General features: G+C 50.7%; 1 protein-coding gene across 10 annotated transcripts in view; it reads right to left on the bottom strand.

Moving 5' to 3' along the window:
* SAMD11 (sterile alpha motif domain containing 11) overlaps positions 1–25,194 on the bottom strand; it is a 127,234-nt gene that overhangs the window by 19,627 nt on the left and 82,413 nt on the right. For all 10 annotated transcript variants that reach the window (XM_054849614.1, XM_054849616.1, XM_054849615.1 and 7 more), the window contains 3 exons: positions 19,689–19,781; positions 12,888–13,052; positions 6,972–7,116 (listed from right to left, as the gene is read on the bottom strand). In XM_054849614.1, the coding sequence (XP_054705589.1) occupies positions 6,972–7,116; positions 12,888–13,052; positions 19,689–19,781 (403 nt within the window). The remainder of the gene's footprint in view (positions 1–6,971; positions 7,117–12,887; positions 13,053–19,688; positions 19,782–25,194) is intronic.

The following is a 25,194-nucleotide window of genomic DNA, read 5'->3' as shown; positions in this document are numbered from 1 at the left end:
GTTTGATGGGGATCAGGACTGGGCACTGGAAAATAAAAGGTTCTCCCTTCTGTGGCAGCCCAGTGTTAATCAGAGACTATTTTTATGCTTTAATGTTGCACTACAGAGCCTAACTTTGATCCCTAAGGAATTCACATCTGCTTGAGACCCTGCAGTTCATTCCCTCTGTTCTCTCATCAGAGCTGGGCAGCTTCTCTGCCCTTTGGGGCCAGGGATCGACTCCTCGGACTGGCCAGCGAGCGTTGCCCCGGCTGGGGAAGGGGGGATGGCGGGACGAAGCCATCGCTGCGGGACCTGACGACGCTGGCACGCACACGGCTGAGCACAGCAGCCTGCGGTGGCTCTGAAGGGGCTGGAGGAAGTTGTAAGAGGGGCTGTAAGAAACGCATCAGGAGCGACTTTGAACGTAAGAGGTCAGTCGCCGCTTATGTTACACACACAACACGGGGTGGGGATGAGTCCAAAAGTTTAGAAAATTCAGGGAGACACATTTACACTTGCTGTCATCATGCCTGCCTGACACAGCAGATCACACGGAGATCCCAGAGCTGATCTCAGCAACACTGGCGCTCTCCACCAAACGCGCACAGGGCAAAGCTGCTGGGTGAGGCCAGATAAACAGGACCAGCCAAGGGTCCCACGACTGGCACTGATACACCCGCGGAGTCTGTGGCCTGAAGTCAGAGAAGGGAGGCAGCGTAGCCCAAACATGAAGCAGTCACTGCACCTCTCCTGCCATCCCTCTAACGCTCGGCATCACTCCCTAGCAGTAAATAACTTAGAAAGAAAGCAGGTATGCTCGTAAATATTTGGGGGACAAGGGACTCATCTCCCTGCAGGTAGACCGATGCTCCCTAGCTCGTGCTGCAGAGCCCCTGAGGAGCGGTGCTTCACACCGCCTGTGTTACCATGAAGGACAGGCACTTTCTGCCGTCCCACGACCCAGCCTCCCAGCCGTTGAGGCGTGGAACCCGTTGGAGCCTGCCGCTGCCCCCTGACAGCCCATCTGCCTGATCCTTGGCATGGAAACCTGGCACAGGAGGGAAGGAGTACGACCAGGTCGTGTCCTGGCACAGAGCTGGGAAGCCCTCCCAGGCTGCCTGGTAGAGATGCAGCCAATTGCTTCCAAGCAAGCTTGGAAATGAACTGGCAACCCTGGAGAAAAAAGCCCCAGAGACCTCAACAAAGGCTACCGTGCTTTTAGACAGGCGTGCACCAAAACAAATCCTTGCATCCTTTCTCAGGTACGCATCAGCCTTCAACTCCACATTAATTTCCTTCCTCCTCTTCTTCCACCCCTCAGAGTAAGGGCTGAATTACAGTCCCGTACTCTGAGAATGTGAATTTAGCCCTTGGCAATTACATCTGATAAGCCTTGTCCTTACCTTGCAGAGAGCAATTCTGTGTTACTGCATATTCCTCCCCCCACCCCCTTTTTTTTTTTTTTCCCCCTAATATGCCAGCTGGAGGCTTGTGAGCAGGGTATTAGGGGATTTGCACTGCATGCTGCTAAATTTGATATGTCCTTTAACAGGAGACAAATGGTTCACAAGGCTTAAAAAGTATCGACTTTTCTTTAACAATAAGCACTAATGGCCTTCAAATAATCAATATTTAAAGTCATTATGGGGTTACACATTATACTGTTAAAACCAAGCCTTTCACTTTAACCCCATCATATCCTCCCAAGCCCAGAGCAGTGCTCCCCCTTGACTCGCTCCAAGCTCAAAAGGAAGGCTCAGAGCACAGGCTGTGACTGGAGATGTGAGAGGGTCAGGAAATGCAGATTGAAACCGGCAAGGCATGGAAATAAATTTAGAACGGATGGAAGAGGGGGGAAAAAAAAGAATGCATGAAAGCTCTGCTTTCTTCTGCTTTGCATTTGATAGGAAGAGACACGTTAAACCTGAGGTAATAGGCAAGCAGCACACAGCTCCTTGCTGGTTCACCATCCGCAGACGCTGTCTGTGCCAGGAAGGGAAAATAAATAAAAGGAAAGGGCTTTCTAAAAATGGTGTTTGGGATTTCCAGGCAGAAAGAGACACATACTTGCGCTGCCCTTCTAGGGCAGCAACTAGGCTTGGACACAGAGAGGAGCTGGTTTATGCCGCCAGGGGAAATTGCTCCCTCAAAATCCAAAATGGTACTAAAACCAGATTAGTTAAACCAGGTCAAGCTCTTTGGCCTTTGCCAAGAGCTCGATCCCATTCAGCCAGCTGGGATCTGGTGAGGAATCCTCCCAGTGCAAAAATCAGAGAAAGAGGGATACAGCATTGACAGCAGCGAGGGGGATGCGAGGCTGGGGTAGGTAAGAGTAGGAAAGAGAATGTGTCCAAGAGAGGACAGGAGAAGGTGCCCAAGGAGCCAGGAGTGAAAAGGAAAGCCTCCGCGATGCCGGGGGCAGGAATTAGGTGGTGAAAGAAAAAACGGTAGCAACAGCAGATGGAAAGAACCCAATCCAAAAATCCTTGCTGGGTATTTCAGACACATCTTTGCACAGAGAAAGGCACAATGTTTCTCAGCTTTCTGCAACGGAAAGGCAATGAGTGCATCTTTGAGACCCTGTGGCTCCCACTCCCAGAACACTCTAGCCAAAGGGCTCGGCTTCCCAGGTCCCCAGCAGATCAGGATGCTGATGGCATCTCACGCAGGCAGTATTTCTTGCTCCTTGGCATTCCTCCTGCCTTCACCCCATAATTGTCTATGGTCCTGGAAGATGAATTGCGTCCCTAATGCTTCTTATAGACAGTACCAGACAGCTGAATGCTATTACCAAAGTATCTGCCTCAACACTTGCCCTTTCTCTGACTATAGTTTGCCTTCTCCCCCTCCTGTGAGAGGGGGGCAGGTTCTCCCAAACAGACCTCACACCATACACTGTGCGCACGTGAACGAACAAGCTCCTAGCAACTCGTAACACAGAACTGATGCACCATTTTTAGCCCACAAGCTTCACCACACTGATCAGACTGTTAAGCAGCTTGTTCAGCCTAGTCTGAGCACCTGCGCAATGCCTTCCATTCGCAGGATAGAGAGGTTTTTCCTTAAAGGAGGATGAATGCAAGGGTCCCCTTGGCTTCACACACACCAGCCTGTTCTGCGAGAAGCAGCCTGCCCAGTTCAAGAGCACTGTCAGAAGCAAGTTCTGCAGCACGTATGAGGAGATGAGCGCCTTGGGTAAGAGTATGCCAGGCTAAGCGACCCCAGCAAAACCAAGCACATTGCCGACAAATTTTGAAGACAAGCTCCGAGAAGCAGGATCCAAGCAGCTCTGCATCTCTGCAGGGCACAGCCACCTGCCATTTTTGCAGGAGACACAGCAGTTTGGAGATGGGAAGTGCTCCAGGCTGGAGTAGTTACAATCACACCTTTTAGTTGTACCCTTTCCTCTTCCAAGTCTTTTTATAACACTGAACTCAACAATCTTTTCAAACAAACCACCAGGTCCTGGCACTCTATAATCCAAGTCTGAATCAATCTAGAGAAGGATCTAGGAAATCAAAACCATGAAACCAAATGAATTCTCAAGCCTGCAGCTTGAATCTACTTTTGGCAAGATACCTCAGTTTTACTAACTCTTTTCAACAGATGAGGAAGCTGGAGCAAAGAGGTGAAGGGACCAAGACTCTGCTAAAAGGACCTTAGAACCTGGTCCAAGAAAAATCCATATTTGGCGTGTCTGTGTGCACACACGTGTGTATCATCCCCTTCAGAGCCAGTATCATTCAACCTACCAGCCTGTTTCTGACCAGCAAAGACGGATGCTAGCTAGTCGACAAACGCCTGAACATACCAATCTTCCCAAGTGTTCCCTAGCTCAGACTCATCACCCACCTCCTCACACCTAGAAACTGGAAGCCTGTGTATATATAGTTCCCACTAGCAGGAAAAGGTCTCTGCATTCCTGTCTTTGCAAAAAAAAAAAAAAAAAAAGCAGCACTGCCCTGATAAATAAAACTGGGTCACCAGTATGGGTTTTCCCCCCTTGCTTTGCCAGACATAACGGCTGAAGTCTGGAGTGGCTAATTATTCTTGCCCACAAAGCTGCTGCACTTGAGAGCTGACCTGATCCCCACAGATCTCCCGATAGGAAGCTGAAATGGAATTTTAACACCATGCCAAACAGTTCACATCCCCTTGCATCATGCGTTATTACTTCTGCTCCTGGGAAAGGAGATGTCGTAAATCTACCTACGGTTTGCCTATGTACGTGAGCCAGCTTCCTCCATCGCCTTCTCCTCTGTCAGTGCCTACCTGAACCTTTTAAAATTCCTATACCTTCATAATAAAGGTGCACAGAGGCTGCTTTGATTTACCCTGTTGACAAAGACCATGGCAGCCAAGTACAAAACCCAAGGCTAACAGCACAGGGAGAACGGAAGGGAGAAGTTAACCCATACAGTGCTTTACAATACATGGCCGCGGCTTCTCCTGGCATACCTAAAAATGCTTGTGGCGCTTTGGCAAAAAAGCAAGAAACAGTTTGCACATGACAGCTCCAACCAGGCCATTTCTGAGTGGGAGCAGAGTGATGCTGACCCTTGGTGACACTCAGGTGGCTGCAGACCTCTGGGGAGAAATAACGATCATGTGAACTAACGACAAGCAGCCTTACCAAGTCACGACTATGGGGCATAGCTGTAGCTTCCCGTTACCCAGCAGGACTCCCCAGCTCTGCTAACTGAGGATTATCACATCTGAGAGCCTGGCCAAGGAGGCAGGCCACACAGGGCTTTCTCACACCCTCCTTGTCAGAGTACATGGCTGCAGAAAAAAACAGGGAGTCTGGTTTGCCACGCCAAGGAAGTATGGGACGTGCCCACCATGGTGATGTTTCACATGGTTTGTCTCAAAGCTCCTGGGAGGACAACTCTGCCCAGGCATTTAGAGCAGGTCCTGTATGTACGGTCTGAGGCAGGAGCGGTGTGGGAAAACAAAACCAGGGCTGATAACATCCTATGAGTCTTGCTTCAGTCTGCAGACTCTTGGACAGAAACAAGACTACAGACTATGTAGCACAGAGAAAAAGACAACATCTTTGTTTCGCTCCCACCAACACAGCCACAGGCTGGTCTTGCTTATACGCAAATAACTAAACCTTTACAAGTGGGTGCAAATATCCTTGCTCCGTGCAACATGCCACATTATACTGGCTCTTTGAACCGAGGTGCTCGAAGGCCTTCCCAAACGTTCAGTACAACCTGCTTTCAAAATGAGAACCACTGGCACCGTGCAGCAAGGGAAAATGAGACAGAGTGACTCCTGCAAACTTAATCCGAGGTCCCACAGATATTTCTCTCAACATCAAAGGCAGGTCGTGCCCTTTGCATTCCTTTCCCCCACCTCACCTTGCCAGGATTTCTTTCTCACTTATGCCAATGCAACTGTTCATAGGGCTACTTGGAGAACTGAATCAAGATGAAAAGTAGTGGTCTCTTCCAACTGTAACTCCTGGCCTTCAGTCTCTGTCCCCTGACTTAGCGCGTAACTTCTCTCTCCCTCCCATAACTGGGGAGGAACACCGTCCCTAACTGCAGTCCTCTCCTTAAACTGCTAGATCACACCCTCTTCCCAAAAGATTTAACGCTTCCTGGCCCAGCCCAGCTCCAATAGCTAGAACACCTGTCTGGCAGCGGCAAGTACCTCTGGATTTGATACATATCTAATTCATTTTCGGCTTGCCTCTCCTATGTGCAGCACCTCCCCATAAGCAACCTCCACCCTTCCGTACGTGCCTTTTCAGCCAGGCCTCCGGCTGGCCTGGCACTTCTCCAGGCCACACAGAGCTGGAGAAATTTTCCTGATGACTGGCTGCACTGAAACTCGTCTATCTCCGCATTCCTCACAGGTCTGCCTACAATCCACATGGACCGGGTTGGATTTTATTAGTTGGGTTAGCCAAAGTACACCCTGTAGGAGAAAGGTTTACCAGGTCTGCCTAGCCCCTCCACGTTGCAAACCCATTGGTCAGAAAGAAGGAAAACCAGACAGGAGCTCCAAGGCTATCGATGGGAAGGGGGTGACTGTGAACTCAATGCATACGTACGCATGCTATAGAACTAATATTGCAGCCTGCTGCCAGCCCCCACCCCAAGATGAAAGCCAAACCAGTCTAGATACGAGAGCCTTTCAAGGCTTGTCCCGTGATACCCAAAGCTTTTGCGTCCCCATGGTTGCCAGGCCGTCTCCCGCCTCTGCTATGCTTGTCAGAAACGCACGCAGCTTTAATTTAATTTCCTTCTGAAGTTCTTGATTGCGGAGGGAATGGCTTATGGCGCAGAGCAAGATAAATGAGCTAGAGTTTCCTGGGGGGGGAATCAGCTTTCCACCATTCCTATCAGTGGTGAAGGCAAGCCATGCCTCCTTCTTCTTCAAAAAAGAAAATTTCATCTTTTTCTATTCCATTCTAGAGTGCTCGTTCTCTCTCATTTTCTGGGGATGCTATAAAATGCAGACTTAAACATCTTAACTTGCTCTGTGCCAAAGAACAGATCAGAGTCTTGCATCTGCTCTGGAGATCGAAGGCAGGATTGGGATTGCTCCCAACAGCCAGATAGTTGCCAACCTAGACGTGAATGCATACGTGCACAAGCACAAATCATCCCTCTACGTACAGACAACCCCAGCATGTGGCAGGCACACACACAAAACCACACTTTTGCACCTGCGTAATGCCCAAGGGTGCAAGCGCCTAGGGAGACGTTAACACCTTACCGGGGCAAATCAAATCTGCCCAGCCCAGGGGCACCACTACCCTCACCCAGGCACACCCTCCCCTCCTGGACCCTTCCACACCCGTGCACACGCCTTTCCAGACAGGCTCTGAGGGTGCACACTGGTCCGAGAGCCCCCCCGCCCGCCCGTACCCCCCCCCCGCGATGCCGTCGCTGCTGGAGCAAACCCCGCCCCGGGGCGTGGGAGAGACGCGGCCGGCCCTTCCCCGTCCCCCGGTGGAGCCGCCCCCGCGGTACCTCTCGGGGAAGTGGGTGTCCCTGTGCTGGGGGAGGCCCTGCTTCCTCCGCTGGCTGGAAGAGTTGCTGGCCGAGGGGATGTGTGCTTCCATCGCGCCGGGGTTGCGCGCCGCCGCCGCCACCTCTTGCCGCGCCCGGAGGAGATCTGGGGAGAGGGAAGGGATGAGCTGCTGCCCGGCACGGGCCCCGACGTCCCCCCCCTCCCCGCACCGCCACCCCGGACCCACGGAGACATCCACCGCCCGCCCGCCCGCCCGCCCGCCCTCCGCCGCGGGGGCTGCTCCGGCTCCCCGCCTGCAGCCGTGCACCGCCGCAGCCCCCCCTCACCCCCCCACCCCGGGCGGCAGGGCTGCTCCGGGGCTGCTCCCGGCTCCCCGCGGGCGACAGCGCTGCTGCCGGGGCTGCTGCCGTCCCGTCCCGTCCCTCCCCGCAGCCCCTCGGGCGACAGCCTGCTCCTTTGCTTCCCGTCCCCGCGGTGCGGGCAAGCTGTCAAGCGCCGGGGAGGCGGGGGAGCGCGGCCGGCCCTGCGGCTCCCTGCCCCGGGCTGCCCCGGGTACTCACCCGGCAGAGCGGGCTCTTAGCGGGATCCGCCTCCGCCGCCAAGGGAGTTTGGCAGCGGAGGAAATTGTGCAACTACGGGAGGGGGTGGATTGCTGTTTAATTGCCTTCCTGTTGGAGGGAGGGAAGGAGGGAGGGAGGGAAGGAGGGAAGAAGGGAGGGAAGGAGGGATGGATGGGGGGGAGACAAAAAGGAGAGGGAGGCTTTCCCGAGCCACCCGCCCGTTCCCCTCTCCGTGGGCGCGTAGCCCCGCTCCGCGGCTCGCCGCGCACCGGGGGCGGCACCTCCGGGTGCCCCAGCAGAGCCGCGGCGACACCTGCCCCGGCCCCGCCGTGCCCAGCGGGGAGGGGAGCTGACCCGACCTGCTACCGAGAAGCCAGCCGCGTCCTCCCGCCGGCCGGGAGCCACCCGCGGAGCCCCGCACCGAGGGGCACGGACGGCGGCGTGCAGCGGCTCCGCGATCCGCTGGGCACCGCCGATTTTAGCTGGCCCGCTTCCAGGGGCCGCCGGGTTTGCTGCAGGCAGCGCCCTGCGCCCGGGACCCCCCGGCGGGGCAGCGTCTCCCCAAAAAACCCACGGCCCACAGCCGCCCGTGGGGAGGACTGGCAGAAAGCGGTGGGAAGCCTTCCCCGCCCCAGCATCTCCCGCCGCTGCCCAAAGCAGGGGATGGGGGGCCGTTTCCCTGAGTGACCCTACCCCCTCGGCCAGGGAGCACCCAGCCCTGCTACCAGGTACAGCCCAGCACTGGGGCCGCCCCGCTGCAGAGCACCAAGGGCTGTTTTCCTAAGCATGCCCCCCCAGCCAGCTGCCCAGACCCCAGGGGATGCTGCGGCCCTCACCTGGGCAAGGGGTGACAGCTGGCCCCAGCCGGTCTGTACCTGCCTAGCGCAGCTCTGCTGTAGGAAAGTAAAGGGCTGGGCCACAGTGATGATGAAGATGGGGTACAGAAAGGGGCCCCCTTCCAGCCTTAGGCACAACGTTTTCATCAAACCATCGGCTGCAGGTCAGAAAGAAATGCACTCCTTGTTAAACCTGCACTGCCGTGTTACCATTGCAGAAAACTCTACCTATTACACAGGCGGACTGTGCAAGGACAGGTTATATGCATGTATGGTCTTTCCAGGGTGGGTGTCAGCTGCCCGCGCGAGTGCTGTGTGACGGACAATGCAGGCATGGCCAGACACACCACAAGCACACGTTAATGGCGACCACAGCGTACTCCAAGGAAGAGCAGGCGATGCAAGTACAGCTGGCTTGCTGTTGCACTTGCCTTCTCAGGGACCAACGCAGCTGGACAGACCTATGAGAAGATCTAGTGACATGGACACCCGGACCAGTTGCACTGACAGAGGCTTTTTCCAGAGTGCTGCTCCCTCACAGTAAAGCATCAGGAGTCCCTTAGTTCCTATACTTGTCTGAAAACACCTTATACACAACTTGCCTGTATCTCACATCAAAACCTCTGCTGCCATTCACATGATACACAGGAAACACTTCCACACAGATGCACGCTTAGAGGAAACCTCCTTCATACATTCACTGTGTACCACTCTGCAAAAGGAAACCAAAACACAGCTGGGGAGAGGAGGAGAGAAGGATTTATCTCAATGAACACACCTTGGGCAGGATGAACTTGTGTATTGAGATTTCAAACCGCTCCACATCCAGCAGCACATTAGTCCTCTCCCCACAACTGATTCCTAAAGCCAGGTTAATATAAGCGATGCATGACCCTGGGAACGATACGCTTTCCATCTCCTTGCCTTCCTTTATACCACCACGCTGTTTTCCTTTGGTTCTGGAAATCCCAGCCATCCATATTCCTATTAGCCACAAGATGTGCCCAGCCCAGCTTGAGCTTCACCAATCACTTCCTCAAATATTTTGGTGATGGTCAGGGCTGAAGCCCCGTGGTGGGACTGCAAGCTGAGGTGGAAATGCTTACACAGCCACTATTTTTGCTGACATTAAGAAGGACATCGGTACCTGAACGTTTTTAGCCACATTCACGCACACACAATCCCCATCCCCATGCCCCCAACTGAGGGGACAAACATTAAAATGACGTACAATTTTGAACTGCAAAAGTATGTAAGAAATAGTGAAACAACAAACCCCATCAGATCACATAAAAAGCCTAGAGAATTCTCCGAGCCAGGGACCATGCACCTTCAATGTTTATAAATTAATTATCTGAAAAACCCAGGTCACTCCTTATTGCCACAGTGCCTGTAATTTAGAAGTCTGGCATGCAGCCAATTCCAGAAGCCGCATTGATCCTGAATGACCGCAACAACCCCCCACACGCACACCCTCTCCTCTCCTTTCTCTCCCTCCTTCCCTCCCCTGCGCCCCTACCCCCTCGCACAGCCCCCCCCCCCCCCCGAGGATCTGTTATTTACAATCCTGCACTCTGACAGTTGGGAAATCAGATTGATTGACAGTGGGACGCTGGCGGATGGAGGTTCCAGGCACGGAGACAGACTGAATTCAGAATGTGGGATGAATGCCACTGGGAGAATGGGGGCGGAGGAGGGGGGGGTTGAAAAGCAATTAAAAAAAAAAGATTTCTAAATTATTAACATTTTTTAAATTATTAATGTTATTGGTGCCTCCATGTGAGCCCGCAGATAAACTGCGCTTTGTACCGGCACTAATAATTTATAGCCCAACCAGAGCCCTGTGGTGTGGAGACAATCCAAAATACACGAAGTTTTGTCTTGTCAATGTTACACGAGAGAGCCTGTGTGTGCAGACTCCTTTTCTCCCCCTGCCCACCCCAAAACCTCAGTGTGACCCCTCACCTAACAAATGCTGATGAGACAATTTAATCATAATCATAAAAAATACGTCAGGCTTTTAATGTAATGAGCTACTTTGCTCATTACATGGGGGGAGAAGGGGGTGATACCAGCTGTTCCGCAGCACACACTCTGCCTGGATGTACATGTTCCACATGTCCAGCAGCCATCCGGCTCCCGGGTTAAGTGGTCTACCGTGACTGTTACACCACCAGTACACGTAACACCTTTTGTGCCGAGTACGTGCTCTGTTGTATTCAACATGGTCTACACAGACCTGCATGCCATGCTTGAATATTCAGCATTTCCATGTCTGCATGTGTTATCCTTTCGCGCATGATGCATGTTATATACTGTCCTCTCACATACTGTGCTTGTGGTTATTGCATGCATGTGTGGGAACTCCAGCCCTATGGTGTGGGGCTTTGCCCCGTACCTCTGTACCACGCTTGCAGGAGCTCTGCATCTCTGTAGTGTCTGGGACAGCTGAACAGCACAAACGGAAGCATGTGCCATGTTCACTACGGTGTGCCTCAGCACAGGTTTATGCCATGCCTTTGCTGATAAGCAAATCCTTACTCCACAGCAAAAGGAATCGCCTTCTTGCCCCCAGAGAAGCCAATCAAATCAAACAGAGTGGAAAAGACGACAGCTTCTTCATTAACCTAACAAGGAGCCCTGGGGATTTACGCTCTAGACCGGAGATTCTCCTCCAGCTCTCGCTGGATGCTTCACCGATGTTGCCTGTGCTCCTTCCACGGGTCACCCAGGCAGGTATGTGTCAGCCCTCCACACCGTGAGTAGGAAGCAGCACAGGGGCCACAGATTCTTGCATAGCACCGCTTTTCAGTGACACTTCAACCCTCTGCTTCCAGGACTGGAACAGCGTCACCTCTTCCGTCTCCCTGGCTTTGCCTGATCCAGAGAGCTGAGTCACTTCCCTCAGCCCTCACTCCTGCAAGAGGACTCGGGTACAACGCACGGCTTTACTCTGGACCAAGCCGAGCCAGCGCCAGCAGGCTTTGCTGGCCCCAGGGAAGGTGAAGTGCCCTGGGGGCTGAGGAGCCTTTATCCTGTGGAGGGATGCTTGTGGCTCCTGCGCTCTGCCAAGCGGTTCCCAGGGTGGAACCTGTAACTGCCTAGTGCCCCCTTTAGGCACAGCGCAGGATGCTGCAGCAGAGCCGGATTCAGCCAGCTTCCTCCACGACCCAGGCAAAACCTACCAGCAATCCTTCAATTCATGCGGGACCCATTAGATCCTGGTACTGCAGGACGATTATCCCCCCAGGACACCACTCCAGCCCCAGGACAAGGCAGCAGCATTAGACAACGGTATCTGTTAATGAGGAGGCTGCTTCAGGACCAGGTTTTGGATTTTCCCCTTCTTGCATTAACATAACTGTACAAGCGCCAGCCTCCTTAAAAGAGCATAATGGCAGCATCTTCCTGTGAACATAGATATCGGTGCAGAAATACTCCTGTGCTGCTAAAGCCTAGAAACAGCAGACAGGCAGGTACAGAGGCACAATCTGCGGTGCGCATAGCACGCCTTAAATAAAAAAGGGCTGGGGGGGTCCCTCGGCTACGCCTAGTGCCCAGCTCAACCTCAGAGGACCATACCATCCTCGGAAGGTCTGGGCACAATTTCTTAGTGCTGGAAGCTGTGACCTACCAGGTCCTTACAGCAATGCTCTGAGGAAGCCCTCACCAAGTGAGCATACGCTGGGCATGCAAGAAGTTCCTTTCAGCAACCCTTCCCATCACTTTTCCACAGCAGATCTGGTTTCAGCTAGTGAAGGACCAGATCGGTCCTTGGTGATGTAAACGTAATTGCTTTCAATAGATGATACCATGGATGGACCTGTCCCACAGACTTCAACGTTTGCCTGTTAAGCTGCCTTCACTGCAACGCAGCTTTATCTGCATATTTTAATTGTCCATAAAATCGTAAGACATCTAATTGTCATTAAGGTGAAAGGTCTTTAACACCAATTTATGCTACGTCTGCATGTAACAACTATTGCACAAACTTTCTAAACCTAGCACTATCAACGCTTAACTAAACCTGGCAACATCATCTTGCTGTTTCAGATCCCATCACTAAATGGCAGGAGTAGCTGGCACTGCCTACATCTCACACACCCCCCTGCGTTATGCCAACACTCCTTCCCCTTGCTCCACATTATGACCCAAATAAGACGTACACCACAGATTCTGCATACTCAGATTGACATGAACTCTTGAAACAAAGGAAGAAAAGGACCCCCCCCTCACCACCAGTTTACTATTCCAGTAAACAAACGCATAGCCCCCCCAGATAGCTACAGAGGGGAGTACATTTATAGTTGGCTGAGGGTAGATGTCCCCAGAGAGGCGGTGGGAGAAACAGCCTGTAGGATATTCTTTAGCACCACCTGTATTCATTGCATGGTAAACATGCAACATTGCAGCCCGTAAATCCTGGGCTCCTCACGTGCACACAGGGGTTAGGGACATCCTGCAAGACTTACAGCGAACGGCAAAGCGAGCCCCTTCTCCCATTTGTAAGAGCCTGTACCTCCATGGCTGGGCACTGCCATGCTGTTGGCCAGTTGGTAGAGACGTTGCTGCTGCTGCTCTTCAAATGTGCCGTGCTCATTCAGTGCTGACATCATGCGTCTATAGTGCTCTTCTGGGGTCATCTGAGTCACCGAGTCCTCAAGCAGAGGCGTGTGGGAGTTTTCTGAGGAGCAGAAAGATTTGGTCTTTTTATCAGAGAGAAATATCACATTAAGTAGAGGAATAGTGCAAAAGAAAAGAGAAAGGGAGGTAGAGGGATATTAGCACAATTTCCCACAACTCTGTAGTGTACCCGCTGAACTTGATGTACCAAACTGCCAAAGGCAGCTGTCCTCGTGCTCTGAGATGTACCATCAAATGCGGTCAAGACACGCCTACAATTTGCCAAACCTCCGAACATGAGCACATTTATATACAGAAAAGTCTATAGCTTCAATTGCTACAGCACCCAAAAAACTCATGAACAACTTTTTATTTTTTCCCCTAAAGCTAAAAAAAAAAAGCATTATAATAACACAAAATTACCAGCAAGCTCTCTACCCCCAAGGTGGCAAAGAGGACAGGCAGGATGAAAGAGTTCACTGAGTTCTCACCCTTTCATCTTAGGGGACCTGAGTTCTTTTTTTCAACTAATATCTGATCAGACACACACCTCTTTCCCTCACCTTTCTGAACGCCCGCAAGGACACAACACCACGAGAGATGTTCAAGCACCCAGCGTAGGTGATGCTGACAACCGCCCAACAGACAGCGGTGACAGTCCACCTGCCCAGCTCTTGGGGGGAAGTCACAAAAGCAGGTTGGTTCAGATCTGTACGTATGGCACCACCTGAGGCCATTAAAATGACACCCAAGGTGCCTACCTCTCCATCTTCCCGGAATGACTGTGCAGCCCAGGAGGGAGGCGCTTGGAGGAAGGCCCTGCCTGCTCCCTGGGCAGCAGGGATCCCAGTCTAACAACCAGGGAGATAAAACCACAGAGGCTTTGTGTTTACTGTAAGCAGAACTCAGAGTAATTACCATTCTCCGCCTTGGTGGTGGCTGCTCTAACACTATTTTATCTTGGATCTTCCCCACAGGCAAAACCTTTTCATTACTCAGAGAGGAACTCCCAGTAACAATCCAAACAGGCAGAAGGGAAGGCAGGGAGAGGGAAGGGCTCCCCCCAAGCTGCAGTCACAAGACCACCGCTGCGTTCAGTGAATGACAAGACCACCCTACCGTGTGCCCCAGATTCCTGCTCCTTCATCCACCTCATTTCGCAGACAGAGTCCCTCAGGGCTTGTGGCAGGTGGACTCTGCTGCCAGACTGGCTCCAAATTCAAGGTGGAGGCTCTGAGCACAGCCCATTTACTTTACGCCAGTGTCAGCACTGTAACGAATATGCAGGCACTGGTTACCTTGCTGGGAAAAGAGCTGTGGATCCTTCTCCGGTGAGAGAAAGGCCCCTAAGCTAGCTATCAGAAAAGACAGCCTGTGGCAAACAAATACAGTCCAAGAGACGGAGTACCCGTAAAATGTTGCCCTGCCACGGTAGCTTAGGGACTGGTTCACTTCTGCCTTGGCCAGAATGAGAGGCCATTAGTGGCAAGGGCTGTCTGCCACCAAACTCAAGCATATAGGGGCTCAGATTTTGGGGACGCAACCTTCACATGTCATAATGAAACCACCTTCTCCCCAAAACACAGGAGAGGCTACTAATAAAGAGTCTGAGCTGCACAAAGTTTCAATCAAAAAGGGTTGCATCACTGGCTCCCAAGGCACTCTTCCTCTGCAAAAGGGAAAGAACTTCAGTCCCTTCCAACTCAGGTCAGTCATCCAGCTCGGCAAGGATCCTCAATCAGCACAGCAATTTGTGGCCATATCTGCAACCGCTGATCTCTACCCCAGTGACATCTACCAGCATCTCAGGGACCACAGGCTTCCCATGTAAATCACAGGTTCAATGGCCTGCTTCAAGCTAGCTGCTATCAGGAGCTGAGTCCCCACCCTGTGCTGCCTGCACCACACTTCAAAACCAGACCCAAAAGAAGGAGGCTGCATAAGAGGACAGCCATGCCATGCCTGCTCCCACCCACTCCCCGCCACCGGTACCCAAACCTGCAAGACACCAGTGGAAGGAGCAGGAGAGCCAGAGGCAGAATTCCCTTCCACGTCCGCTTCCTGCCAGATCACTCTGCGGGCAGATTCCCGCATCCTCCTCTGCTCTCTTGCCGCTCCTGCCACCTCCTCCAGGAACGCAGAAGTGCACCAACTGTTTCAGTTCCCTTCTGATGTTCTTAACCAAAGGTCTAAGGAGGAAAGCCGCATGCCACAGACTTGATTTAGAAAAACACCAATATTTTTTTTTTCCCCACAGCTGTGTCATTAGAGAAAAAAGGGAGGGGGGAGGGGATTTAATAACACTTAATTACCATAAACTCTATCCGATCAGCCGCAGAGCAGATTTCAGGTGCAAGGAGGAGGGGGAGAATGGGGGTGGCAAGGGGAGGCTAAGAGGAAGGAGTTGTCCAGGGAAAGGCTGGATTTCCACACTTACTTAGAACTTGGAAGATTTCACATGACTCAGCCAGCGATAATTCCAGCTCTGCTGAAGCTTTGCTGTCTGCTTTTGTCATTACCAGGGGGTAATGCGGGAGACTGATCTCGCCAAATCTCTTCCAGCCGCCAGGTGTGAAATGGACTCTGGCACAGTCACTGGGAAGGCATCTGTTGGCCTTCACGCTCTCCAGCATGCCTCCCTGCTCGCCCAAGCCAAGGGGAGCCCACCTCTCCCACCCTCCACCCACACTACAGAGTCCCCGATGGTTGCAGCCACAGGGAATTCAGGCTCTGGGAGGACGCAGGTTTTCTGCTCAGCCTGAAGGACATGCCATTGCTGCACCACCTTTTCACCAAGCTTTGATCAATCTCGTCCTCCCCAAGCAACCCCAGACAAGCCAGGAGCGCCCAGCCTGTCTGTCTCCTCTCCTTTGCTACAACGAACCCGTGAGGGGCCGAGGTTCCCTTTACTGACCCGCAGTAAAAGCTCAAGGAGTCTGCTGCAAAAGCACCTCGCCCCAGGTTCAAAGCCAGTCTTGGTCAGTAGCTTCAGGGTCTTTGCTGCTTGAGCTGTCATTTTCCAGGGTACAGAGGGCCCGTGCCCACTCCCCGCAGATTCACCAGTATGGGTTTGGGGGGCAGTGAAGTTGTTAGCAAGAATGGGGCCAAACATCGTTTCTTCATTTGGCCTAACTGGACAGCTGCCAAACCAATCAACATATGGATATCTCCCCCCAAAGAAGAGCAACAAATTGACAGAGGCTGGATCGGAATTGCTCAGCTGTAGTCCAGCTCTGGTTCTGGTCTACTTCACTAATCAAAGATGCAATAAGATTTTGTTTTGCTTTAAATGATCTACAATAGCAAAGAAAAAGAGAATGGCAGAAGGAGCAGCATATGAGCTCATCAGCCCACCCCGGGGGAGGGAGTGCAATATTGTTCCCTACGTGTGTTTTCCAGCACTTAGTCCAGTCTAGGTTCAAATCTTCCCAAATGATGAGGCTTCTACCGGATTTATTTTTCAGCAGTTCTAATAGGAACCAAAATACTCTTACTGATTTTCTCTTTTTGCAATCGTTCAGTTTTATTTCATGTCTCAAGGTATCGGAGAAACAGATCTCCAGACATGCTGTTGCTGCAGGAGCGAGGGTTTTACTTGGGGAATTGTCTCCCGGGGAGAAAGCTTCCTCCGTGACCTGCCAGCACAGCCCTCGCTCCGAGCCTCTGATATGCCTGCATTTCCATATTAGACGCGAGAATGTTCTGCTCTGTTTGACAGCAGCGCTGGCGCGGCCCTGTTTCCACCGAGATAGGGCTCTCTTTTGATCTCTGGTGCGCACACTGCAAGCGTTGGGGAGGGGGGAAGGGAAGGTTACTCCTTCCCCGCTGGAAGGGTTTCCAGCCCTACAGGTGTTTATTCACTCAGTCAGAGAGAGGGAGTGATTTACTTGGCTGCCTCTGTTCTCCTTGCCTTGTCAGGCGCAGCCACAGCAGCACGAGATGTGCCACGGGCACGGGGTCACTTCTCCTCTTCAAAAGGCTGTTTCAGAGACAATGCAGCTGTGCCCTGAGCAAGAGCTGCATCCAGGGCCGGCGTGCAACGGAGAGGGGGAGAGTCCCCACCTTGAGCTGTACACCACCACAGGAGAGTGCCAAAGGTGGAGAACAGCACCCACACAAGGCGCACCACCGGGCTGGACAAAAGGGAACGGTGCATCCCAGGGAGATGCTGCAGACCTGGCTCCTACCAGAGGACAGCGTGGGGCTGCACGGGCTACAAAACTCCATTGGGTCCTTGTTTCCCTTCCCACTCCTAAATCACAAACTGCACTCACAGCATCTGGGTCCCAGCCAAGCTGGGGGCTCTAGCACAATCTCACACTTTACAGTGCTACTCCACAGCAGTAGTTCCCAAATTCCAGGTAACTAGCCACTAGGGTCCACTGTGTTTGGAAATGGCTTGTCACGCAGATCCTTCTGGTTCCAACCAGCTCCTTAGCGTAGAGCTGGGAACATGGGGATCGCTTCCCCCCCGACCCTCCACGATAGCCGTACCACAGGAACGCTGCCTGACTGCCCGCAGGATGGGAAGTCTCCTGGGAGTTCTCAGCTGCAAGGTGCTCTCACTGTTTGGGGCCTCAGACACTGAAAGACTGGCTATCGCCCCTCCTTTGTCCCCCTTTTCATAGCAGAGGGTGGGCAGATAAAGCCCCCAAAAGCACCGAAGTCTCTGCCCCTATTCAGCCCCTCCCGATTCTGACGGTATTCTAGCACCAGCACAGCCTAGGCTGAAACTGCCTGCCACAGTGTTGGAGAGAACAGGGGTTCCCCAACGAGCTAATATAATGAAAGCCAGGTAATATGGGAGATTACTAAAAGGCCCAGCTCAGAATTTCCATTCCGTCTCACACTCTCTTAAAGGGCAGGGAAGGCTTTCTGAGAAAAAAGTGGGCGTAGAAAACGAAAGTTTGCTTTTATTCAAGGCTTCCTAGGAACCCCTCTCTTAATGAGCTGGGAGAATCCCCGAGTCATTCAGAGTTAAGGAGCAGGATTTGGGTCCTGAGTGCATACCGCAAAGCCAAGGGCTGCTGATTTGCCTCACACTGCACTCAACCCACCCAAGCAAACAAAAATGATGGCAAGGCCAGAGGAAAGAAACGGAATGGGATCCTTTGACCCTGCTGCTCCCATGGCAAAAACATCAATTTGGGCAAGTTCAGCCACTTTAGTAGGGTGAATCCAAAGGCAATAGCTTGTTTTCAGATGGCTTGATTAACGTTTAGCCCATTCTCAGCCAGGCCACATAGGTTGCTGTTACCTGGATTCAGTTCCTAGGCATGCACTGCCTGGGAATTACAAAGGATACGGACTAAGCAGAAACAGCAAAGATGACAGCAGGTGTATCAAGCGTGCTACAGGAGTCTCATGCTCCTATATAACAAATGTGTCTCAGAATCTATAGAAGCATCCTGCTGGAACTCATCTGCACACATCTACTAGAAACATTTCAATAAATAATAGGAATAGGGCAAATGAAAAAAAAAAATCAAGACAGACAGGTAAAGAGTAGCAGTATATAGGGTTCCTCTTTACGCCTTTCAGAAAAGCCCAGTAAAAAGCTAAGGTGCTTTTACTTGTATTAAAGAGTTAACAGGCAGGAAAGGGGTACATGAAAGAAAATATTTAGTATGTTCTTAGGTAGTGTTAGCAATATTATACTAAGTGACACTAGCATTCAACACCCTCTCAGAGTACGCTGCCTTTCAGATCATAATTTGGGGATGAGGAGTCAAGAAGAGACAATATAGAGAAACATCATGTGAAATTAGGATGCAGCACAGGTCCCTACAATATATCTTTATATGGCATAATATAAGGTATGTAGTTTACGAAGGCTTCAGGACAAATTGCTGCAGAAAGTCCCCTTTGAGATTCCCTGGATTAGTTATTGAGAATATACACCTTGAAGAGTCTCAGCTGCTGAACTCCAAACCCATGAAACAGGTTCTAGCTTCAGACAGCTGGTCTGCTTTTATTTATTTATTTATTTTAGTGGCCAAAGAGTGCAGGTTAAGCACAGTGATCGAGATGGGTATTACTGACAGCTAATTAGTTTGAACTTAACAACAAAGCCTTTAAGTGAATGGCCTGCAAAACCTCATTTACCCAACCTGGAGACAAACTCATTAACTGCAGGCTCCATGCCCCACTCCACTTTGCCAGTCATAAAGAAAGTTTAAAAATCACGTTTACAGGAAAGAACGGTAAGACAAATGAGGAGATTTAAAAAAAAATCCCTAAAAAGAGAAACCTTCTGCAGATTCCATCTCTATAGGAACAGTGCCATAAATGCATAAGAAAGAACTAGGCAGCCCTATTCTCCCTGCTAGGCTTCTTTTTTTCCCTTTAAAGGAACAGATGCCAGCATGATAAGCCTGTGTGTATCTTTTATATTAAACACATAATCAAGAAAAAAGTAGAAACATCCCTAAAACCCACCTCAAAAGCTGCAGCTTGCTTTTTTAATCATAAAGCAATTATTCTAATTAAGAGGCAATCCCTTTCTCACACTGCGAGCTTCCCTCCGATTAGATAAAGAAAGCACTGGTAGCCTCCTTCATGCACCCTCAGTGCCGGATACTTACAGCTCCCACACTACTGCCTCTTGAAACCCTCCCTCCTTAATTTCAATTAAGTTCCACTCTTAAGAAAGGAGAAGAAAGGGGAAGGGGATGGGGGAGAGAGAAGCAGCACTTACCCTTTGGGGACTCACTTCTGGCTTTCTTGCTTTCTAAAGGACACTCACTGCTGCTGTTGGGAGAACATACTCTTCTCTTGCCTAAAATTTCATCTAGAAGAGAGATGAGAAACCTGAGTATCACACAAGGTTGTACTTTCCTCTTTGCAGAAGCAACCAGAGAGACTTTGGTATTTTGCTTCTCTCTCTCCCTCGCACACACAGACACACGCACACATATATTACAGGCAGAGGAAAAAAAATGAAAGTAAGAAAAATCATCATCTTGAGAGCCTTGATCTGCTTTCCTAATCACGCAGTCCAAAAGCACATAATGACTATTCACACACTGATCAATGCAACGTTTTAAAGCTATGAATTCTGAATCCAGTTGATTTCCTTACTGAGTTTCATCATTTGTTCTGTTGCCTTTTGTCCCCCTGGTGTTTCCACTCCTTTCATGCCCTGATGCAAAGCAACTGGGGGAGAGAAAGGGGAGGAAAAAAAACAACACACACAAAAAAAAGCACAACAGATCTCTGAATCTTCCTACCACAGTATCTCTCTCTCTCTCTCTCTCTCTCTCTCTCAATCTCTCTCTCCCCCCCCCCTTTTCCTCCCCCCCCTCCTCCTTCAAAACCTCAAGGTCCTTAGCAATCTTCCCCCTCTAGATTGTACGGAAACACTCAAGCCTTTTGCATTACTGCAGCCCTACAAACCAACACAAAATACCTAATATACAATTACAGCGTCCCCGAACAGATTTAAAATCAATATCCTCCCATAATAATGCTGGGGAAACTGAAAGCATGATGTTGCATATGGGCAGGAAGGAAGAGACTGTTTGTCACTGCAAGCATCAAATTCTCATCTATCAAGGGCTTGTTAAAGATGCAGCATCTTAAAATTAAAAAAAAAAAAATCTCACAAACAAGCACCATATTTGAGTGAGTATACGTTGCATCTGCCTGTGAGTCAACATGCATGCAAAGCTCCTGCAATTTGCCCAAAGTGTGTTGGTTAAGAAAGGTTACAAACCCCCTTGGTGCTATTTATAAGAAAGACAAAATTATTTATCTTCCAGAGCACATTTTAAGCCAAGCAACTGTCCCTCATACTCAGAATCACTCCACATTACTTTGAATTCAGCTAAGCAAGCCCAGGTTCCTGCCTTGGCATTGTATTTATCAAGAGATCCAGAGCACAGATCTGCGGCTGCCACAGGCTGAGCAGCGCCGAGAGCAGACAGTCACCGTGCCGAGGGCAGAGCCTGCCAGGCAATGCCTTTATCCAAAGAGCAATTCTGGAACTCTGCAAAGTTACAAGTGGCATTCCAAGGTTTTAAAGAGCACAAGCTGCCTCGGATTTTATCTTGCCATGACCCTGTCACCCAGCCTGTTCACGAAACTGGCACTCAAACAACTGCAGAGGCTTGCAACCGTCCATAACCAAAAGCAAAGTAAATACAACAAAACAGTGGCAACTGGAAAGCAGATGGGAAAGGATAGAGTGAGCCGGTGACAGCACTTAAGTTTTCTCAGGACCTCACATTCCAGGTGTTGAGCCAGCCTTTCAATACAACTTGAATTTCATCAATTCTCCTGCCTCAGTTTACCCTTTAAATAACTCCTCCAAAGCCACAGACAGGATCAGCTTGCCAAGCCAGCACCAAAGCTAGGAAGTACCTGGCCACACAGCACAGACAGAGTCACAAGCACCCTCCCCACGGAACTCTTCATTCTTCATGTTGATTTTCCTGGAAATGTTAGTCTGATGCTGCAAGCCCTCAGCGCTGGAGGCCAAGATCATATATCCTCCTCAGAAGTGTTCTCATCCGGGATTTGTGGCTTTGAAACAACAAAATCCCGTTGCTCAGCTCGCCCCTCCCAGCCTGGGCAGGAGGCAGCAAAACCCAACAGGGCTTGTTCTTATGTACTTCAGGCAGAAGAGACTCCATGGAAGAACTGGTGACAGAAGCACCAGTTACACGTGACAGCAGTTAGAATACAAGCAGTAAAGATTCCTTGATTTCACAACTCTGCCAAGGCACTTCATTACCCTCCTATCACTTCTTCTCTCTCGCTATTCCACTCCCACCCCTGTGCGCCCATCTGCCAGCAGACATTCGCTCCGACTAGCGCCGTGCCCTGCTATTCCCAGACACGACAGCAGGACAGGTTGCAAGTCCCATCTCACTCCCAACCGGCTGCACTTGCGCAGGGGGAGACCAAGATCACGCAGTAAGTCTGAAGCGGCACCAGCTCCATCAGACCCACGCCCCACCAGTCTCCAAAATGCCCGCTTCTTGGCACACACGCGAGTGAGCTGGCAGCAGCACCGACAGTCAGGTGTGACAGCCTGCCAGCAGCGGCATGCCACAGGGAAAGGTCCCAGACGTCTTGCGGTCGACACGGGAACTTGGCCCTCCAGAGATCCCACATTAGTCTATTAATCCCTAGGATGATCTGCAGCATTTTCCTTCCAGCATCTCAGGTTCACATCGTACCAAAGCACCAAATCCCACTCACTGAGTTTGTACTTGGGCTGACCCCCAGCAATTTTTATGGCACTTAGATCACAGAATGAAAATTTTCTTTTTCTTCTTTTCCTTTTTCATTTAAGGCAAAGTCCTGGGATGTGTCAGAGTCTGCCTCTGCCCCAAGAAGTGCGAGGACTAAATCAACAAGATATACAGTAAGCAAGGAAAAGGGAATAATTATCATCAGTAGCCAGTAGTGAGGCACAAAGATCTAACAATCTGGCTCAAATTTACTGAGTCAGTAGGAGAGCAGAAGACTGAATACCAATTTTTTGAATTCCAGCCCAGTGTTATAAGAAGTCATACCCCCCTCTTAGCTTTCTTAGCTGGAAAGCAGCGAAGAGGCAGGTCACATTTTCACTGCTTATTTAGTAAACTCACAGATTCTGGGGTACAACCTAAATGGCAATGTATTTGTATTACAGCACCAATCCTTTCCTCTCTACAACTTAAACCATACGCACAGCTTTGGCATACCACTTACAACTGCTGAACACGTGCCCTTTTACAGGACCCTATACTCTAAATTCATCCCTTTACGTTCACGTGCCACTCATCCAACCGTTCTTTGCACTCACACACAGAGAACCAGGACAGTGGTTGAAGGCGTGGGGACGGGAGCATCCACAGCCCATCTCCCCCTGGCTTTGCAGCAGCGGCAGCAAAACCAAGTACGTTTTGCAAATGAGTTGGCGGTGTAGTTTCTGGATGTCTGACCACCCTCACAGAAACAGGTTGTGCATTTAGAGTACGTTGCTACTCATTGACCAGAAAGCCAAAGGATAGCTGTTTGCTCAGCCCACGCACCTGCAAAAGGTAACACACCACCTTAGACAGAGGATGGGGAGGAATAGTTGTGGAGTTGGTTGGGTTTTTTCTTTCTTTTCCCCCTCCCCCCCCAATCCTTGCTTTTGCCTCCTCTGTCCTGCCTTCTACAAAGCATTTCAGTTGAAAGGAAGCCAAATCAGGGCATTTTTTAATATTAAAGCTGAAAATGAAAGACATTATCAGTAGAACTGTAATGTTATGAAGCTAGGCCAGGCAATAACACAAGTAAGGAGTGCTAGAGGAAGCCCCAAGCATACTGATCACTTACTGCCACCAGCGCAACACAGCCCTGACCACACACACCCCCACGCAGGTCTCCCGTGCAGGTCCCCAGATCCCGCATTACATTCGAGGCTCCCGCTAGCCTGACAATGCAGGAGAGAAAGTGATCCAGAGAGGTTTTTGGAAACAAAGTCAAATATTTTCTCCAAAGATCTAGAAATCAAAGTGGATTTTTCCCCCTCTTTCTCTGGGAAGAGAAAGTCTAGCACTCACCTGCTGCATTTCTACAGTGAAACATGAATAGAGACAGGCCAGGGAAGCAGGTCGGCTGGAGGAGGACAGCACTTCTGCTGCCACACAGAAGTACCACCCAATGGCTTTGCAACCATAAAGAGAAAGGATGCGGGTATAACACATAAAACAAGCTTATGGAGAAGCCAGGGCAATGTTGGTTTTATCTAGCCACAGCCCTCTTTGGACTTGAGACACGCTGATTAGAGGTCATGGGTGGAAATGTCACCTAGAAGTAACAGTGCTTTGTACTCCTGCACTGCCTGTAATCCTCAGCCCATCAGAGCTGGGTGACTTAAGTCATGTTCACCAACACATCTAAGAATCCCAAGCCTCATTATCAGCTTTGAAGAGAGGACTTGGGAGCCTAAGTCAGCTGGGAAGATTAGAAAACCTATCTCTAGGTTTTCCCAAAGAAGGAGGGACTTCATCTCCACTCTCTGCAGCAGAGAAGATGCACCAAGGACACACACTGCATCAACGGCAGGGTGAGAACTAAGCCCATGTCCCGGTGACTGAGCACAGGGTTGCACCTGGAAAAGGGAAACGAACACATAGGTTATCACATAATTTTTGCCCTCTCAATGTGGTTAAATGGGTGGAGTCCCAATTATGGCCAAAGGACTGCACCAAGTTTTTCTGCACTGTGCTATGCTACAGACACAACGGGAAGAGATCAAAACCTATCTCACGCTCCCTATCTATATCCTTGGTTTTGCTCTGAAAGCTTCTTGGACCCAGAAGTCCTGAGTAAACAGAGGAATGAGCTAGTTTACATGGGAAATCACCCAGGCTCAGATAGCCAACATCTAACAAGAAGAGAGTCCTTTTTTTCACCTCCCTTCACATTATTTTAAGAGGAGGAAAACAGCCTCCCTTGCTCTTAACTCCCCCATCAAACTGAAACCCTGGAGATGACAATTCCCACCGACCAGTCTGAAATGTCTTGGCAGCATCTCAGTTTATTCAGCTCTCCCCTTTCCTTTGGCACAAACAGGCTGCCACCAGAGGAGCTGCTCTGCTCAAATGACTCTGGTGCTCCAGCCCTGCTGCTCAGCCCGTTCCTGTGCCGAATGTGACAGGTTTGCAGGGACCCTGGAGACTTACTTCCCCAGCGATGGGCTTGTGCCTTTGTGAGAAGCTGCACCAGCTTGCCGAGTCCCAGCAGGCCCAGAGCTGCTCTCAACAAAGGCTGGCGTACGAGGGGCCACGCAGTGGGCTGCACACAGCAGCGTGGAATCTGGCTGCACATCGGCCCCATCCCTTGCCAGCAGGAATCAATGGAACAAAGGGAGAGTGAAGCACAAGGTCATGGGAATAACGGGCCATAATTTAACTGAGGGCAACGAGAATGGAAAAAAAAAAAAAAAATTATTGGGGAAGCTGGGGGAAGGGAAGCAGTGGGCTTCTGGAACTTGGGATCCAAGAACAATACCAGTGCATGCCAGCTCATGGGGCAGGGTTAGTTCTAGCAAGGGAGGGGGAAATACTGCTGTATCTCTGCAAAGGGGATGTCAAAACAGCTGTAAAATAAAGGTAGCATCCTCCTTCCAGCAGGTCAGCTTAATGGCTTTAGGGACATTGCAGGCAGCAGGGCTTCAAACCTTAGCTATTTCACTGGGTTACCTCATTGTTCCTTTATGTCTC

The sequence above is a fragment of the Grus americana genome, chromosome 21, assembly GCF_028858705.1.
Source record: "Grus americana isolate bGruAme1 chromosome 21, bGruAme1.mat, whole genome shotgun sequence".
NCBI lineage: Eukaryota > Metazoa > Chordata > Aves > Gruiformes > Gruidae > Grus > Grus americana.
This window is presented reverse-complemented; position numbering and strand designations above follow the sequence as displayed.